The sequence below is a fragment of the Zeus faber genome, assembly GCF_960531495.2.
Source record: "Zeus faber genome assembly, chromosome: 3".
NCBI classification, from domain to species: domain Eukaryota; kingdom Metazoa; phylum Chordata; class Actinopteri; order Zeiformes; family Zeidae; genus Zeus; species Zeus faber.
Genome location: NC_137190.1, coordinates 23,205,520 through 23,225,766, shown reverse-complemented (window position 1 = coordinate 23,225,766; position 20,247 = coordinate 23,205,520). Strand labels below are relative to the sequence as shown.

At 44.8% G+C, this 20,247-nt stretch overlaps 1 protein-coding gene across 1 annotated transcript in view; it reads right to left on the bottom strand.

Annotated features, from left to right (window-relative positions):
- otog (otogelin) overlaps nucleotides 1-20,247 on the bottom strand; it is a gene marked incomplete at both ends in the record, with an annotated part of 45,497 nt that overhangs the window by 13,558 nt on the left and 11,692 nt on the right. Inside the window, 17 exons of the mRNA XM_079997291.1 lie at nucleotides 1,104-1,240; nucleotides 2,495-2,561; nucleotides 3,251-3,330; nucleotides 3,840-3,957; nucleotides 6,357-6,635; nucleotides 6,943-7,110; nucleotides 7,235-7,261; nucleotides 7,772-7,928; nucleotides 8,718-8,834; nucleotides 8,941-9,060; nucleotides 9,657-9,803; nucleotides 10,694-10,828; nucleotides 11,429-11,567; nucleotides 12,401-12,508; nucleotides 17,793-17,958; nucleotides 18,435-18,478; nucleotides 18,630-18,704. Coding sequence (XP_079853417.1) covers nucleotides 1,104-1,240; nucleotides 2,495-2,561; nucleotides 3,251-3,330; nucleotides 3,840-3,957; nucleotides 6,357-6,635; nucleotides 6,943-7,110; nucleotides 7,235-7,261; nucleotides 7,772-7,928; nucleotides 8,718-8,834; nucleotides 8,941-9,060; nucleotides 9,657-9,803; nucleotides 10,694-10,828; nucleotides 11,429-11,567; nucleotides 12,401-12,508; nucleotides 17,793-17,958; nucleotides 18,435-18,478; nucleotides 18,630-18,704 — 2,084 coding nt within the window. The remainder of the gene's footprint in view (nucleotides 1-1,103; nucleotides 1,241-2,494; nucleotides 2,562-3,250; nucleotides 3,331-3,839; nucleotides 3,958-6,356; nucleotides 6,636-6,942; nucleotides 7,111-7,234; nucleotides 7,262-7,771; nucleotides 7,929-8,717; nucleotides 8,835-8,940; nucleotides 9,061-9,656; nucleotides 9,804-10,693; nucleotides 10,829-11,428; nucleotides 11,568-12,400; nucleotides 12,509-17,792; nucleotides 17,959-18,434; nucleotides 18,479-18,629; nucleotides 18,705-20,247) is intronic.

The window sequence follows — 20,247 nt, the reverse complement described above, 5'->3', positions numbered from 1 at the left end:
TCTGGTTTTGGCTCCGTAGCGTGGCCTGATGTCTCTGCAGGGACTCGCACAGTACTAGGAGTGGTGCCAGGGGTCCAAGTGGAGGTCACCCCATCAGGGACAGGTGTTACAGCTCTGAATGTGGATGGGGAAACCTCAATGTCTTTGATGGTGGAGGTTTTTTGAGTTGTTGCCACAGTCTCTCCCGAGGCTGTGATGGGAGCAGCTGTAGATGTTGTTACAGTTGTCTGGGTAGGAACTGGAGTAGGACCCAAAATAGGGACTGTAGCATGAGTGGTGGTAGAACTGGGAAGCACTGTAGGTGAGACACGTTCTGTAGTGCTGGCTGTAGTAGTCCGCTCATAGGATGTCCCAGTGGATGTAGACGGGACTCCTGAAGCTGCTGTTGTCCCAGGGCTCCGGCTCAGTGTTGGCGGAGCAAGAGTCGTTGAACTAGTGGTTGCTGCTGGAGTCGTCGCTACGGTAGCCTCTGCAATGCTTGTGCTGATGGTTGACCTCTCAGTTGTCGTGATGATGGGGGTCACCCTCGTGGTTGATGGAACTCTCGGTGTTGTCCTGGTTGTTGTTACTCGGGTAATCCTTGTTGTTGTTGCTGGGGTGACTTTTGCAGTTGAGACAACTCGGGTGGTGACTTTTTCATGGTGAGGTGTTGGTCTGGGAACGGCAGTTGAGGTGATGGTGTACTCTGGAGACCAAGAGAGAGGTGGCTGGGAGGTGGTAACACTTGTGGATACCTCAATTTTGCCAGTCAATGGAGGTATAGATGTAGATGTTGTCTTGGTCACTGGATGTAGGGTGACTGGCTTAAGTGTTGTAGCGATGATACTCGGTGCTTTACTTGTGATTGTAGTGTAAGGTGTTTCAGGAGGTCCAGATACAGTTGGAGGCTTGGCAGTCAATGGTTCCTGGGTCGTGGCAGTTGTGACTTGTGCAGTAGTTGACATTTCTGAGAAAGCTGTCGTTTTTGGAGTTAAAGTTGTGGAAGCTGAGGTTGCAACAGTTATGATGGGCTGTGTTGTCACAGGAACGTGCAGAATGTGGGTGGTGGAAATGACTGGTGGGGTAAATCTTTCAGAGGTGACTTGTGGAGTGGACATCTTTACAGTGCTGTAGGGGGCAGTAGAGGAGGTTTCCCAATGGGGAGGACGCCATGGCTGAGAGGTCATCGAAGTGTGTGGCTCCAGAGTGGAAGTCTTTGGCAATGGTGGCACTGGGACAGTAGTGGTCTTTGTGATAAATACTGGTAATGCAGTGGATTTTGTGGAAATTGGAGATTCTGTTGAAATGGTGGATGCAGACGAAATCTCTAAAGGTCTTGTAGATGTGGTTCTATCTGTCAATGGAATTCTGGTCGGCCTCGACGTACTCTCTGTAGAGAATGTGGATGTTGAAGGCAGAACAACTGTGGTTTCTGTTGTCCCTAATGGTACAGCTGCAGCTATAGTTGTAGATGCTGGCCTCTCAGAAGTAGGGGTCAAAGGTACTGTCACATTATCTGTTGTTTCTCTAGATTTTGAAGTGGGTGATATTGAAGTAGTCAGTGTGGTTGTGGTTGGAACCATATGGATTGCGGTTGCCGCTGGTAACTCGGGATCACGGGTAGTGTGAGTGGTAAACTCAGTAACGGTGGTATGCACCGTCTTTTCTGTTGATACTGCTGACACCGGGGATGTGGTGGCTTCTGCACTTGTGTGCAATATTATTGTTTTAAGAGTTGTGAGAGGAGCAGCTGGTGTGACAGATTCTGTGGTTTTAGCTGGAGTGACTGCTGGCACTGATATAGTTCTTGTTTCAGATGGAGCTGTGGACGGGGGAGCAGAAGGTGTCGTAGATACTGTACTCAGTAAACCTGGAGGGAAAAAGGTTGTTGTCGTTGGTGAAGTTTCCTTTGTAGTTCCAGGCTCTCTAGTGGGTGTTGTGTAAGCAGTGGTTGTTCTAACGGTGGTGGTAGTGTCTGTAACTACTGGTGTCTCTGAGACCCGTGTTGGAATAGGAGTTGTAGAGGTCACAATCGGAGACACCACCACACCAACGCTACTATGTGTGGTAGCCTGTGTGATCTCTGTAGTTGTATGCACTGGTGCCGGAGGAAGGGTGGTGGTGCTTGCTGTCTCCTTGATTGTGCTAATGGTTGGAACCACAACAGTAGACGGCTGGAGTGTGGTGAGTGTAGAAGTGAACAGGGACTCCCGGGGCATGGTGGACTTAACAGAGGAGGTGAGCCAAAATAGAGTGGTGATGGAAAAGGGGGCAGATGTTGTCCTGGAAATAGTGGGGCCTATAGAGCTTAGAGTGAATCCGGGGGGCCTGCTTGTTTCCTCTGTTGGACTGACTGCAGTGCGAGGTGAAGCTGATGTCACTTTGACTGTGGTGGTAGTTTTCGGTGGCTCCAGGGTCTCAGGTCTGACTGCAGTGGGTGGTGCTGGGTAAGGTGAGGTCGCAGCTATACTGGGTAGATGAGGAGCCCAAGAGGCAGAAGTAGTGATTGGCTCACTTGTCGGCATGCCAGGGGTTGTTTTCGATGTGGCCCAGGTAGTCTGTGTTTCTATTGCAGAGGTAGGCTGTGGAATTGGGATATGAGTGGTAGTGGTAGGGGGGGTGTGGAGAGCTGAGGAGGCTGTGGTTGTAGTTAAGGAGGGGGTGGAGGTTGAGGCACTGGAGGTCTCAGAAGTGACAGCTGCAGGTGTTGTCTCAGCGCTGGATGGCGTTATGGGCTGCACAGCAACTGCCGGCTTAATGCCTGAACCCAAACAATAAAAGCACTGTTAGAAAAGTACCGAGGCAGAACCGAGAACCCCAAACAGAGCGTAAAAGGGAAATCTAAAGGAATAAAACGTCCCGAGGGACCAAACCCGTTCAGCTAGATCCTCAGATCCAACTTGGGCATGGAGAATTAGGCTGCTTAGTTCGATGATAGCAGGAACATTCGAACATCTAAGAAATTCTACACCCTCGTAATAATGTGAGGTACGCACAAATCTCACTATAAACTAAAAGACACACGCCAAGGGGCGCCATGCATCTGTCTCCGCCACAGGGGGATGTTCTGACTTCACTCTGACATGCTTTTCGACAAAATGCATATGTTCTATATTATCTCACATTGTTTGTGGAAGCATCCAATTTGGTAATGATGCAGGAATACTATCAGGTCAGATTTGGTAAAAATGAAAAATACTGTTGCAAATAACCACAAATTCTGATGAAGTGGGGAGGAGTGTGTTATAGGAATAGGAAGAGGGACACTCACAGTCACCCGTGTGGACACATCTGTGGGTGACCTCGTCCAAAACCATGTGTGAAGGACAAACAGGAAGGCAGCCCTCCACTCTGCAGGGAAACACAGGGGGGTTTGAAAAACCTACTCTGCAGCACTTAATGCTTCACGACCACACAACAAAAATCAAACTGCATCTTGTCCATCTTCTAAGCACTTTTAGATTAGGAGCACACTGTAGCCTGTATTCTAATTCACTGGAAATTAAATGATGTTGTTTCTACAGGTTCAAGGTGTGCTGATTTTGGGTGACCCCTTTCTACTGAACTCCATATTTGAGATTAATTCAGTGACTCAAAGTAATTCAACAACAATCATATGCCCAAATGTGATTTTAGACTAAATCATTTTAACCTAGATATATATATATATTTTTTAATTGAAATGCCCATGTCATGAACATTATAGAAGCACAGTGTGAACTATTCAAATTTTGCACTTCTATCTTCCATTTTTTAAGTCTACCTTGAGAAGCGCGGTACTCTCATTTTTTGCCACCACAAGTGACTTAATTCAAAGCTGGCTGTGTTTAGCGGCTTTGCGAGACACTGCTGGAACTCACTTTGGAATGGTCACACACGCTACACCGGTGGGGTCACTGCATGTTTTAAAGCAGGGGCTGACGCAGGAATCATATCTCCACTGGCACAGAGGGCCCGTCGGGGTGTCTGGACCGAGGCCTGGTGGAAAAAAATAAAAGAATACGACGGCGCGTTACAATAGCTGCTGTAGACTTCCTTTGTTTCGGGGACTTTGTTTTGAGACCTTCATTTTGGATTCCTCACGTTTACATTCGGACACTTTAGCTTTGACTTTGGCATTCCTGTCCCGCTTCACATTCACACACACACTGTCGGCCTCATGGAGGACCCCGTGAAGCATCCAAGGGCCTTGCTTCAGTCGTCTTCCACATACTTCCTTTAACCTCTACGTGCTACATGTTTATCAAGCAGACGGGGAAGCTCAAAAGAAAAATTTCGCACATCTCAGCCTGTATTTTATATGATCAACCAAAAATATATGTTCATGTTGTACATGAATAATTCTTGCTCTACTTGCATATATATATATATCTGTATATATATACAGAATATATATATATATATATATATATATATATATATATATATATATATATATATATATATATATATATATATATATATGTGTTAACTTGGTTGTATTATTTTTCAACTTGCCTTTCTAACATGCTTGACATCAAGAGCGGTAAATAAAGCTCCTCTACTCTCATCTTGTGTTTCAAATTGAGATCTGCTACAAGAAGCTTCATCTATGTTTTTCCTGGTCGGGTAACGCTATGAAGTGAGGACTTCCAGTGTGTGGGCGCGCACGTGTGTGTGTACGTGTGTGTGTGGGGGGGGGCACTCTGTCTCCTAGATACTAGAGACCCTCCCCCAATCTTCTCCAGCAGAGAATATGTTCGGCATCCACTGCTGTCAGTGTGAAATCCTATCTGCTTTTGGCCCTCGGTCTCTGAGGCCTGTTAGGAGTTTTCCATTAACTAAAACAAATGTTGTGGTATATTTAGCAGCAGTAATTGCCCTGGCTGTGTTCTGAGCGGATGGTGTGTGTGTGTGCATGGAAACGCCCGCCGCTCCCGCTCTCTGACCTGCAGGGAGCGGAATTGTTGACAGCGTTTGAAGAATCCTTTCTAATGGCCAAATGGTTGGAAATATAAGTGATGTTTAATCCACAGCTGTCCTTGGTTTAGATCCCGACCCTCTCATATCCTCTCGCTGAATACCCCGTCACCCCGGGCATTCTGGGTAAATGCCCTTCTCTGGGGGAGATGCAGTGGATGAGGACTATTCCTCATCATGGAACATGGATGCCCCCCCCCCCCCACACACACACACACACACACACACACGCTGGCTTACTGGTTGTCCATCATTGAACAAGCAGTGAGCCAGCAAAAACACATGTGTTTTTAACGCCCACACTCACACACACACACGCACACCGCACACACCACATTATTGTGATTTAAGGAAATCCCTGGCACACAACAGCCGTCCGCTACTGACAGAGTCTCTCAGTTTTAACGTGCGCTTCGGAGTGTGCCAGTAAACAGCTGCAGAGCTTTGCCGTGACAATACAACAGCACATATGTCTGCGAGCTGAAAGAGCCCAGTGATTCGCCCAACAGGGCGGTCCCGCTCTGTCTCAACACGATCCTCCACCTCAACCGTCACAGTGTGTGTGTGTGTGTGTGTGTGTGTGTGTGTGTGTGTGTGTGTGTGTGTGTGTGTGTGTGCGTGCGTGCGTGCGTGCGTGCGTGCGTTTGTGTGTGTGTGCCATTAACACGAGCACGCACTGGCTAAAATACCGTGCTATTATCTGATATGAGGATAAGTTCACAAGTGGGAAGATAGTATCAAACGGAAGACGGACGATAGAGATTTAATTCTCAATGAAACCGCACGATTATTTTGGTGTCCTCTTTGAACCAATTTTGAAATTAGAGATCTTATTCAAGGGACATTTTTGTCTGACCAAGCAATCTCACTGTACACTCCTGCCTTTTCAACCAATTAACAATGTTATTCCACTTCCTGACTCTAGGTGGCCAGAATCCAGTGGTCAAAGAAGTCCTGAAGTACTGAAAGGACATTTCTACTTAATTAACAGTATATCAGTACTTCCTCTTGAATGTACTTAAAGTATTGAAAGTAAAAGTACTTGTGCCCTGATATCATAGAGCCTATATTATGACGTAAAATACTACTGAACTGTTTTTTCTGCAGATCGGTGTTCATGCAGATCCTGATTACAAAAATATATTATAGGTGGATAATTTATAAGGATATGGACCCTTAATGGAAGGAGGGATCTAGTCCCTGATTTTCCTTAGGGTTTGCTTTTGTTAAATGTACATAAATATGTAAAAACTATAGATATTACATTGAAATTAAGTGGTAAAAAAAACCCTGAGTATTCTTAAGTGAGTACAGATAGTTGAAAAATGTCCTTAAGCACAGTCTTGAAGTACTTGTACTTTGTTACCTTCCACCACTGCCAGAATCAGATATTTCAGAACGTTCTCAAATCCCCTGACCTGCCAGTTTGAACAGCGTAGCTTTGCGGAAGCCGTCCGTGTGTCTGTACTTGAGGAGGCGGAGCCTGGGCGGCAGGGCGTGGAGGAAGAAGCCCCTCTTGGTGTAGGACTCCAGCGAGTCGTAGCCTGGGATCCAGGTGTCCCGGTGCAGGACGAAGGTGGCTCCATCCCAGAATGCGTCGCTCCCCTCCCACTTGGCGAGCCGCAGGCTGCCGGCGGGGCTGGAGTACAGGAAGAAGTTGGGTCTGTCCCCCGCCTCAAAGGAAACGAGCGACGAGTCTGGACGGATGTAAAGATGACATTTTGTTCGCTTTGCACTTTGTGAAGCACATTGAAATTAATTTTTTGAAAAGTGGAAATTGTTTCAAGTGAATTTGAGTATTGCATCAACTACTTTTATTATATCATATGAGCATGGAGGGAGTTCCAAATGGCTTATACAGAAATTATAATGCAATGAACACTTATTCAACAGTCTTGTCACGTGACCCCATGTGCATATCAACACATATTGATGCCGAGGTTGAGAATCCAATCCATCTCATCATTACAAAACAATATAATACATTATCATGTTCCATTTTACCATGCGGCCGACCTCTGCTGAGCCCGGGGGTCATCATGAAGTGGGACATGATCCCCCCGGCGGCGGACCCCTCCCTGTGGAGCAGCACGGTCCCACTGGACCTGTCGGCCGCCAGGACGGTGTCACGCTGCCGGTAGGTCGTCAGTCTGAACGGGCCTTTCCCTAGAACTGCAGGAAGGATCAATAACGTCTCATCACTCTTAAGAGACAACTGAGAGGATGAGTGATTTTAAAGCTGTCTGCACACATCAAGCAATGAAAAAAGGCATACAATAATAGTGATACTCCATACCTTTGTTGTAGAATTCACAATCATACGCTGTGGAGAAACAGAGAGAAGCAGTCGTTACAAAAGGATAACATTGAAGTGTTTAAAGTGTTAATCCGCTTTAAAAAAAAACAAACATATTGGATATTAATTCCATATGTATTTAGCTGGCACTTTATAAGAAACAGCTATTTAATGTGTTCAGCATGCACTTCTTTATATAGTGTTTCCAGTCTTGGTGGTGCGTGTGGATTAAAAAAAACCCCAAAAAAAACAATGCAGTTTCAAATGGAATTCTTGGACTTGTAGTGTAACCCACCAAATACAGAAGATCTTATGTATAGCCCTATAAGCAACATTACGGTATTTTACAAGTCTGGTTTGGTTGCCGCCTTTATCGTGAGCGGTTGCCAAAGCCCACTATGGCTGCTTACGTGTCAATCTAAACAGGTATATGATGGATTGTCAGACATCAAGCATGAGAGCTGCTACAGACATGTTGGTGTTAACGTCTGCGTGGATGCCCAGACGGACGGGGAATCCCCAATCACCCAGACTCACGGCACAGAGACGGGGACCGCCAGTCGATGGGGACCCCCTGGTGGCAGCAGCGCTGGGCGTAGGCCGCCACGCTGGTGCAGAAACACTCGCAGTCGCCTCCACGGCTGCAGCCGCACGTGTCGGCCAGACAGTTCGCATAGAACCAGCTGACGTCAACCTGAACACAGGAGAGACACCTCACTAGCGCAGTCACACACACACAGTCAATTCACCTATTCATTTTATTTGTAGACCACTTAAAAAAAGGTATAACAAAAAATACAAATGCAAATTTAAAATAGAAAGAAAAAATCTATAATGATAAATAATAACAACAATAATAATATTTATATTTAAATTAATATTTATATTTGTTTTACAACTGTGAGGGAAATTACAATCTTGGAGCAGTAGAGAATAATGTGACAAAAAAAGCACATAGATAGTATGACAAATATACAGCATGTATGATACATATATGAGCCATCTCACAATATATTGTCAATATGGGATGTAACACCTTCGAAAATGTCATATATATAAATATGTGAGGTTGTTCTCAACCACATTTTGGCTGTGACGATTTGGAATCTAAAAATGAATTTTTCTATGATAGAAACTACTGAAAAAGTGGCTTTTTGTCTGCTTTCTCAACCCTCAAGTAGTTAAACTGCCGGCTTGAGGTTGCCATTTAGATATTTCATTTAGTTATTTAGACGTCAGTCAATTCACAAAAAGTATTTGATTTCAATAATATGTTGTAATATATAAGATTAAATAATAGTTCAATGAGAATTCCAACTTTTGCCTGTACATATTGGCCCTTCAGTCAGGATGTCATTAGAAATTATTGACATATTTCCAAACGGTGAGAGCTTTAACATGCGTTTTGTAACTGCCTGTAGCGGTTACTGCTGTGATCATCTTAAGTGGCTTCTGAGCTTCTTGTTGTAATACAACTACTCACCACTGGGTGGCAGGCTTGGAAGACCTCACCGAGCAGCACCCCACACTGTCTCTTGGCAAAGGGCTCTCTGAGGGGACTGAGGTTGCAGGGATGTCTGATGTCAGGACTGTTCACACACTGGAGAACACGCACACGCACACACAAATGCAGCAGGTTTTCATTATTTGCTCTGATAAGGAAAACCGGGCCTTAAAAGTGAGCTAAAACACCAACATGAATATACCTCCGCCGCAGTCCAGCTGTTTCCAAATTCCTGCGGCGTGGACGAGTCGATGTTGTCCGGCGTCCGCATCTCGTTCACCGTCTTCAGGTCGAAGTTCCCGCAGAGCCCGCTCAGCTTGCCCTGACCACAGCAGCTCCCCAAATTAGCCGGTTCAGCGATAACCACATCGTCATTCCAGCCGTTATTGACAGGACGTACGAGCGTCCAACTCCAGTCGTGTGACCAGTCGTTTCACCTCACCTCACCCAGCACCCACATTACCTGAGCGCTCCTCCGTCCTACAGGGTCGTTCTAGGGACAGATCGGTTTCATGTGCTACAGAGGTCTCGGTCGCTTGGATTTGGCGTAGAGCGCTGCGGTAAATCTGGATTTGTGTCCTATAATCGATTTAATTGTACTAGTGGGTAAAAACCCCTTCAAAACCCCCGGCCTCTTTGGTTGGTTCTGGTGTGGTTTGTCCTGGTTTGTCCTCTGTTTTTATTCCTCTGCCCGGAGCGTAGGGCCAGGCAGCTACTTTGCCGTCTGTCTGGAAAGTGGATCTCAGGTGTCCTTTCTAAAGACGCCAAGTCAGCTCTACGGCGGTCAGTCAGACACGGGTCAAACCCCCTTCCTTCCTTCGGTCGTCAGGGGGTTCATTGAGAGGTTTTGTTCTGCCGCCCTTTAATGTCCTGCTGGGGAGGAACGTGAGTGAGACGGCGCCCGTGGCCCTCGCCTACCTGCCAGTGAGGTCCGACCTGGACGTGGACGGTGGTCTTGCGGTCCCAGAGGACGGTCACCTCCTCGTCGGGGAAGTGGATCACGGTGAAGGAGCCGGCGGGCCAGGTGTACATCCTCTGCCTCCTGTCCACCACACTGGACGGGTTCTGAAAGGTGTGACGCCAGTGAAGCATCCTTTTTTATTTTATTGGCGGTTACAGTAGGTTTTCGGGTCTTCATAGGATCCTTCCATTTTTTATATTTATTCATTCGTTATTATAATGAAATGCACAGGTAGGGGGCAAAATAATAAAACTAAATAGGGTATCATATGTTTACCAGGTAACACAAACAATACAAATATGAACAATAAATTGTTTAAAACAGAATATATATATATACAGTACTCCTCACTTAATAACCTACCTGTTTAATGACCAGCTCTCTGACCAGTCTGTATTGTACACTGTGTGCAACACTGCTGCGTGCGCGGCCTCTCAGCGCCAAGCATCTCATTGCGCTATATACACTATATATACTATATACACTATATACACTATATATACCATATACACTATATACACTGTATACATCTCATCTCATCACTGTTCTCAATCGCAGTCTGTCAGTATTAACTACGCTGGCGTTGGCAATGGCCACGCCCCCTTACCGTGAAATAACACGGGTCCTCGCTTATAAACCAATTTACTTTATGACCTGGTCCTAGGAATATATATATATATATATATAATAGCTATTTTGTGACTAATAATATATTAAAATTGTTTATAATTTATATATTTTTTAAAAGCTAATAATATATTCAAAATAGCTACTTTGTGACTAATACTGAATAATAAAAACGCAATAAAACAAAAAAAAAAAAAGCAACTATTAAGAGATAAAACTTGGCTTTAACTATAATTGTATTAAATAAATGAAAAATGTATATTTATGCCAGAGGATGATATGGTTGGAAAATAAGAAACTCCCTTACCCTGAACTTGTACTTGAACTTGACTTTTGTGTTTTTGTGTTTGAGCTGAGTGGTTCTTACCGGCTTTCCGCTGTCGTCGTCGAAGGCTATGAAGGATCGTCCGATGCTGATGAGCAGGGACTTCCTGCAGATGACGCCGCTGTCGTAGCAGTCCACGTTCTCCGTCGTCACACTCAGCACCACGTCGGCGCTGCTCTGTAAAGGGAGGATGAAGCGTTCCTAAAACTCTGCGCTGGATAAGTGGAAGCAGGCTGCGCCAGAGTTTCCCAGCTATTTTTCGGCCGTAGCACAGTTTTTACAATGAAATAATCCCACAACACATTCGGTTTGCCACTGAAGACCTCATATATATATTTAACCGTGGTTAAAATATGACCTCGTAATGGTTCTCACTTTCAGTGTGAAACTCTGATAAGTTCGAGTTTGATGAACACAGAGCTGCTGATCCGTCTGGAGTAGATGAAACAGCACAGCCTTGAAATTTTGATCTTGCAACACAAGTTCATTTTAATTTTCGACGGAATTTGACTTTTTTCCAAGGCACAGCCGGCGGAGCTCCCAGGGCCCGCTAGTTGGGCTCGGCACGGTGGTTGAGAAATACCGGTTTAGGGACACGGTTTGGCATGCAGACGCCATTCAGTGACATGACCTCCCTGGACTTTCCCCACCTGTTGCATGGTTTTTGAATTTGATGGAAAATCGCATAATCAGCACGTTTCTCCGAATAAGACATCGACCCTTCACGCTGTAGCTCACACCCGCGCAGGAGGCATGGCGCTTTTACTCTCCATGTACCTTGACGAGGTAGACTTTGCAGGCGCCGATGTAGTCGTAGAGGAGGCCGTCGAAGGTCCGGTAGTGGCGGTCTCCGTACGCCGTGCACATGGACGGACACGGGCGGGTCAGGCACTGGAAGGTCCCGTGCTGGCACACACTACAAAGACAGCACAGCTTCAACTCAGGGGCGATTTCGGCGTCGGCTCACGCTCTCACTTAATCCGAATGCATTATTATTTTTTTTTTACCAGTTAATGGCCCTTCTTTTTTTATTTTTTTCCCTGTAGAGAGCTTGGTTGCAAGGCCTTGCCAAAGGGCTGAATCGACGCTCATTTCACCATTAGCCAGTCATCTATATCTCCTTCCCTGACCCCCCGCCGGTTAGGGGGAAGAGGGACGGCCGGGGGAGAAAAGGGGGAAAAGAATGACCGAGATCACCGGGAGAGCGTTTTCCTTTTCACCGGCGGGGGGGGGGGACAGTTTGAAGCGGAAGGAGAAAAAAAATAAAAATGAAAGACCACCATACAAAGACGATCTCTGTTCCCCGGCACTGATTCTGCCTTCCAGAAAGAGCGAATTATGGATATCAGATGGCCACTTTCGCTACTCCGACAATCTCGGGGACTCATCACTTGGAGCAAAATCTGACCGTGAAAAAATGAGTGGCGTCGTTGGAGATGAGTCTTAATATTGTCGAGTGGGAGGATTTGGTAAAGGTTATACTAATTTGTCTGCTGGCGGAAAAATCCGGGACAAAGGATGACGGCGGGCCACGTTGATGGACCTGGGGGAGAGCCACTGAGGAGCATTTTCCGTCTTGTGGATGGAGCAAAAACGTTGTCCTTGATTCCTTAGTTTCGAATCAAAGATGAGATATGAGATATGCATCGAGAAGCTGTGATGTCAAGTGTTGACACTGAATGGTATTTAAATGAGCCTCTGTTTTTTAGGCTCAGGACTGGGATTTGGACCTCTTCCGTCCAAACGTACCATTGGTGGCAGGGGGAGGAGACTCGGTCCCCGGGGTAGAACTCCTTTCCTTTCCAGAGACAGGGACAGGCGTCGGGGTCGAAGCATTCGTCTCCGTGTTTCAGGGAGCTGGGACGGAGAAAACACACCTTTAATGACATTCGGAAATCCCATGCGTTCATCTGAACCCGCTGGCCATGCAAATAAAAAAATGGTGCCGGTAAACAAATCTCCGCCGCTTATCTCGACCCAACTTTTGTACCCTCTCGACACCTTTTTCTCAATTTGGAGGCTAAACACCGTGCTTTGTGTTGCCACACACACCTCCGGTTGCCCGGGAGTTTGTGCTCAACCCAGATATGCAGATCGCTGATAGAGGCAGAGCCAAACAGGCTGCCTTCCAGAGCGAGAGAGAGAGAGAGAGAGAGAGAGAGAGAGAGAGAGAGAGAGAGAGAGAGAGTCAGGCAGACTGAGAGAGAGAGAGAGAGAGAGAAGGAGAGAGAGAGGGAGAGAGAGACAGACAGACAGACAAACGGACAGAGAGAGAGAGCGAGGGCGAGAGAGAGAGAGAGACAGACAGACAGACTGAGAGAGAGAGAGAGAGATGGAGAGAGAGAGAGAGAGAGAGAGAGAGAGAGAGAGAGAGAGAGAGAGAGACAGATAGACCTCTGAGAGAGAGAGCGTTTCAGCTTCGGATAAAATGCTGGCAGCACCCGTCGGCGACATGAGAAAACCAGACAATTAGGATTCTCAGAGATAGAGAGAGAAACTCCCTTTGTCCGCCGCCCCCCATTTGCTCTCCTCGCTGCGAGACGGAGCCGATAAGTATCTTGTAATATCCAGGGGCGAGCTGTGTCCACCGGCCAGGGCGTGGACAATGAGGTGACACTCTGAATGGTCCGGCCACAGACCTCAGGTTCATCGGGGTAAAGCTACACCCGGGACAAAGAAGAGGACGATGTTAACAGCTCCCTTTATCCGCCCGCCAAGCCGCTGTATCCGTTACTCCCATCAAAGAATCCAAAATGATTCATTCCTTTTTACAAATTTTCGATTTCAGTTTGGTTGATTGTCCCGCAAATCTGGCAACAAGTGATGACTTCAGCTTTGAGTCGCTGCCGGCACATCACAGAACACTGAGCGTCTGATATGACTCACCTTTCCCTTCTGCTTGTTTTATAACAGAGAGTCTACCCCCAGTCACCAGAAATGCATTGATTTGAGGTCCGTTCGGTATACTGTATATCACATTACTATGGCATACGTTCAAATAAATGAATAAATAACCAAACAAACAAACAAACAAACAAATAAATTAATAAATAACCAAGCAAATAAACAAACAAACAAACAAACAAACAAATAAATCAATAAATCAATAAATCAATAAATAGATTTTTAAACAGATAAATAAACAGATAAAGAATGTCAAGTGTATATTTTAATGAATTAAAACATATGTTTTCATCAATTAGATCATTATTTACACCAGAACCTGCTATGAGGTTGTTTTGGGCTGGGGATAATTACAGTTTCTTCAAAGCATCTGATGTTTTTTGTATCATAAATGGAAAAAAGTTCCAACTACTTTTTCTAAATAATACAGGAGGCAAAACAATAGATGGATGGATGGATGAATGGATAGATGGGTGGATGGATGGATGGATGGATGGAGGGATGGAGGGATGATGGAGGGATGAATGGATGGAGGGATGGAGGGATGGAGGGATGGATGAATGGGTCAATGAGTGAATGGATGAATGGACTTATGGAGGGATGGATGGATGGATGAATGGAGGGATGGAAGAATGGATGGAGGGATGGATGGATGGATGGAGGGAAGGATGGATGGATGAACTGGTCAATGGGTGAATGGATGAATGGATATATGGATGGATGGATGGATGGATGGATGTAGGGATGGATGGAAGAAAGGATGGAGGGATGGATAGATGGATGGATGGATGGATGGATGGGTGGAGAGAAGGATGGAGGGATGGATGGATGGAGGGGTGGAGGGATGGGTGGATGGATGGGTGGATGGATGAATGGATGGATGGAGGGATGGAGGGATGGGTCGATGGATGAATGGATGGAGGGATGGAGGGATGGGTGGATGGATGGAGGGATGGATGGATAGAGCGACGGAGGGATGGAGGAATGGACGGACAAAAGGCATTTTATGTTTAAACATCTAAATGTTGAGGCATCAGATGACTCCCGATGGGGCACGTCCTGCACCTGAACGTCCAGGTTCATGTGGGTTCACGGAGACGCGCGGACTTATTGTCATTAAACGAGGAACGGATGAATGCTCCACATTTTTATCATCAACAAAGTGCGCCATTGTGAACGGAGACACAATGGGCGTGGGCTGTCAGCGCCCTGACTAATTCTCTCCCATTATGGGGTTTTGAAGTCCTGCTGCAGATGATTACCTGCGGTTGGCTCAGCCTTCCGCCGGGCTCTGATTCATTTGTTTATTTATCCATGGTCACAGATAGAAATCCAAGAAAAGCAGCGGCATATGACAGAGCACGCCTCTCAGAAGAGGAGATATGGCCGCGGCGGCATCATCATCAAATTACACGAATCATAAATATAACTTAGCGCTTGTCGACAATAAGCACTTTTGAATTTTGCCCTTAGATTTATTCATTTGGACTGTGGACGTGGCTTTATGGCTTTGCCTTGAACAAAAAGCTGTTTTGTTGTGCAGTTGATGGAGATGGAGGTTTTTCCAAGTATCGTTAAAACAAACAATTTATAGCGCTTGTGCCTGAAAAATATGCCTCGTTGTTTTCTCATTTTACATCGGCAAAAAGATGACAGGCACAAGGAACGTTTGCCAATCTCCAGAACTTAGTTATGATATGGAGGGTTTTTTAAACTAAATTGTGTATTGAGAGCTGGACCTTAAAGACTCGAAACTGTCTGTGAAAGTTCCCCTGTAAATACATCTGAAATCAGCTGATGTCATGTGTATCAGTTATCTCTGGAACACTTTGCCCTTCGGTCCGAGAGCATTCCTTCTGCAGGAGTCAGGACCTTGTGTCCATTGTGTCCCTGTTTGCCACCAAACATCAGGTTTCAGGTGAGTTATTAAACGCTTCCATGATGTCCTGATGTTTGTGAGCTTCCTTCTTCTATAAAGGTCATTTGCCGTGACGTAGATCAGGGTGGATGAATCACACCTGAGCTGTGGTTCCCAACCCGGGGGATGGGGACCCTGTGGTGGGCCGCGCAATCGTTTGTAAAAATAATGCATAATAAATGAAAAGATGTTACTGCACAATAAAAACAGCCAGATTTTATCCAAATGCAATTCTTTTCATCTATTGTTTTGATTATGCTTTAAATAAATAGTCCATGGCTGGTTCCTTTCAATTTAATCCAAATACAAAAATATATAATATAATAGATGATTTCGCGTTTGGAGTCAGGACTTTGGATTTGTTTTCACAAAGGGAAAAAAAATATGACTACTACTACTTTATAATAACTATAAAAAAAGGCACTCTGCTTTTAAAAAATTTTACAAAAGATATATACGAAAATATACCAAAATATTTTCCATTGTTTTCTTATCTTATGTGTTCGGGCCCTACTCTGCAACTCCTCCTAGTGCACCATCCACCAGTAACACAATCGGTGTCCAGGTGAACAAATACGCCACTAGATACGAGAATTTGGAGCTAATCCCAGCCCCTTTGTGCGACTATTAGACGTTGTTGATATTCTCATCAGAACGACTTGAGGTTTATATCTCAAAATAAAGCCACTTAACCCTCTACTTAGCGCGACAGCCAAGGGGGGATTACGGGGATCGTGTGGCTGTAATCTACTCCATAATGTCTGCAGGACCCCGTCTGCTGCTGCTCGGGAGGACATTTGTTGGAAAGTTAAAAAAAAAGAAAAGAAAAGCTCCCCCCCCCCCCCCCCCCGAGACCCCCACGCGCTGCCCCATACGTGACACGTAGCTTGACGACTCTGATTTTACGACCCAGTTCTCGTCACATGCTTGGAGTTGTTTTTTTTTTTGTTTTTTTTCCCTTCCCAAAATTGCATTTTAAAGGAGGCGCTGTGAGGACCTAGGGCGACACCATTAAAAAGGATTAGCGGTCAAATTAAGCGACCGGGGTGGGCGGAGGGGGGAGGGGGGCGGAGGGGGATTCCAGACCAGATGCGCACACACCGTCGTCTCTTTTGGGAAACAGGCAGAGTGAAATGTCACTGGAGCATACCCTATGACAGTGTCCACCCACAGACATTTTTTATTTTATTTTATTTTTTAATACTGTATATACAGGGTTGTACAAAGCCTTCATCGACGCGGAAGTTCCGACCTGAGAATCGGAGACGCGTCTTTCCCGGCAGAACTGAGTTCACCGCCCGCTCTTTCATTTTCGACCTTTATTGTGCAAAAGGACATCTCGCTTGACGCACGCGACCTCTCTTTTTCAGCGTCCCCCCCACATTTAATGAGTTGGACTTCCTCCAGTAAAGCCAAAAAGGACTCGTGGATTAGTGAGCAGCATCACTAGGATGTTGGTTGTTGAACTGTTATGGAAAATGAGACGAAGACATGCGGACTTTCCAAGTGTGGATTTAAACCAGCAACCTTCCCGTAACACCTCCTCTAAGCACACATCAGACCTGGTCAGACGCACAGATTTAATACCAAAACTTTGATTATTATTAAAGATACCACGTGAGACAATATTTGTATGATCAATATATTATATCCATTTAAAAAAAAAAAAATTCTAGGTAGATGCCAAAATACATTTACTTAAATGTGTAAAGTATACTTCAACGGTACATTAGAAATGGTTCAACTATTCACAGCCTAGTTAAACATATTTTTCTGCTTAAATATTTATTTTCATTTCTTGTAAGCTATAGATCTTCCGGGTTAAAAGTGGTCTTTTTATAATGTCACTCAGGTTTGCTTATTGTCACTTGTATATACTTATTTATTTATGAATGTGCTTTCACTATCTTCGATGCAGAGGCATTTTTGGAAATGTTCGTTTTCAAGTGGTATTAAATGTTATGTTATCTTATGTGTTATGTTATATTCTAAGGGATTGCTTGAATGCACTTAACCGGCTGCATTTTATTAGAATTTATTTTTATCTCTATCTTAATTCTGTGAAGCACTTTATGAGGCCTGTTTGGATAAGTGCTATATAAATAAAGTTATTATTATTATTAGTAGTATTATTTGACACATTTGGCGCCATCTTGTATTTCATTTTTCATCTTGCTTACATTTTGCACCCATTGTGCATTCAGCTTCTCCAACTTCTAAATTCACGGTCAAAATTAATTTTTCATGAATCTCGTCGTTTCCGTGCTCCAACTGCGAGAACTGAAGGCATCACCAAGGCGTGTGACAGGCAGCGCTCACCCGGGCGGACAGGTGCATCCCGGGACGCAGGGTTCGTGTGCAGAGCAGGTGAGGTTGAGCAGGAAGGACTGGCAGGTCTGCTCGCAGGCCACGCCTCGGCCCAGCAGGAGGCCGTCCTCCCCCTCAGAACAGTTCTGGTAGCGCTGGCCCACGGGGCACCGCGTGTCTGAATGAAAGACACGGAGTAAAATACACAGATGTTGAAAGGGGGTTGAACACTTACTGCTAAATCAGCCATTTTTTCTAGGCAAATTTTAAAAAAATTGTTTGGTTGGCCTTTTCAAAATGTTTTGGCCTTTTTCCAATCGCAAGAACCCATTGGAAATTATTTCATATGCTTTTTATTGTTTTATTTGGGAAAGGTCCGAATTGGACTTCCGTAAAAAAAAAATCGTAGCAACCTAAAAAATAATAAATAAATAAAATACTAATATTCAGACTATACGGATAAATTAAAGGGCTATGGCAGCATGGCTGCGTGTCGGTTTTAAATATAAATATAGTGAACAGATTAATAAATATGCATGCAGAACACGACCACAGTTGTCAATGGGTATAATTTATTCTGGTTTTGTGTTAATTGAGCGTTCTGACACTACAGCATCTAATGCTCTATAGAGTATTATAGATGTGAAAACCCACCGCCGTCAGTGCTTTGGGAAACCAGTTTGCCGTTGTGACAAAGCCTGAGGAGAAGCAGAGGGAGTAGCATCGCTTAAAGCACAAAGCTCGTGAGTGTGAAATAAGTTTGACTGGCTACTGCAGGTTATTATTATTTTTTATAATATTTTGCTCATTTGCGGTGTCGCTGAGGATGGGGAAGCAGGGTCATCTTACTGAACTCCTGCCGATGTCATGATCACGTCCCCTGGTTCATAGTCCGTCCCCAAAAAACTGCAGGGACACTCACTCCTGTGGACACACACATTAACACACGCTGATTCACGATTTGGAAAAACAGAGCTGTCTGTTAAATAAAACTATTTCAATCATGAGAGCAAATCACACGGTGCTTATAAAATATTTCAAAATAACTAATAACTGCTTGAAGCCTGTGTCCTGAGTTCCATCAATGCTGGTGGGAGTACCGATCTTAAACCACACAAGCAAACGCACTCATGCACACAGTCGTCCGGAACACGCACACAACAAATTACAACAGGCATAAATGGAAACACACAAAAAAAAAAAAAAAAAAAAAAAAAAAAGGACGGAAACACCCATGTGTACGGTGTCTGTTTTGACTGAAATGCGGAAACTCACTCCCGGAGGCAAAAGGTCTCTCATTTTGAAAACAGCAAAGCAAGACAATCTGCATCCTGCATCTCCCAGCACTCTTTATCTGCATGAACTTTGTCACCTGTTTCAACAAACTGCTTCTTGTTACTTAACTCGGCGCTGGGATGCGGTTGCAGCCAAGTCCGGCCTGAGCCCGCGTAGCCCGGCTTGAAAGACGCCGTAACATATAGGCCCCGGCAGCGCTACACATCGGCCTCTGTAGTACAAAATTTTTCTCACTGGTTCTCGGATGTCCGCGCCGTCGCCCCCGCTCGGGCGAGAATGAAAGAGGGGTTTCACTTTGGATTCCTTGATGTAACTCTAGTGCGCAGTAAGTAAGGCGGTGCCGATGTAAAAACCCGGGGACATTTAAGAGGAATTAAGCTGCGCCGGGTTCTCCGGGCGGTGAGAAGGGCTTGAAAGAGAGAGCGCAATTACCCGGGTCTGCAGCGTTGGCGGGAAAGACACGCGGGTTTCCACTTAAAGGCTGACCTAAACTTTAGCGGAAAAAAATACAAATATCACTTTGTGTGGACGTGTTTGGCGGAGCTCCGCGGGCCAGCGGCGTCGGATCGAACCCCAGAGCTGCTCGGCACACGCAACAAGGGGTGTCGCGGGATTCCGTACTGGAGCCCCGGGAAAGAGAGGACAGAAACGCTATGCCGCTCAAATAAATCGACCTCTAATGGCCTCCTTTATTGATTCACTGACATGTACGGACCCTAATGTGTGGCTGATTGTAAAAAAAAAAAAAAAAAAAAAAGGATTTACAACGTTTATTTTTAAAGTAAAGTTAAAATGATGAATGGTCATTTCAAATGTTGTACATTAGTCATAATTTAACCAGTAAAATACTTGAAATGATACGTATCATTTATTTTTAATTCTCGTTATTTATTTTTTAATATTTGTATATATTTGTATATGTTTTTATACATTGAATTTTTTTGTATATAGCAATTTATTTTTCTATTTTTATTACTTTATTTGTATTCCTTATTCTGTTCTGATGTGTACTGCAGATCTATCTATCCATCCATCCATCCATCCATCCATCTATCTATCTACCCATCTATCTATCCATCTATCGATCTATCTATCTATCTATCTATCTATCTATCTATCTATCTATCTATCTATCTATCTATCTATCTATCTATCTATCTATCTATCTATC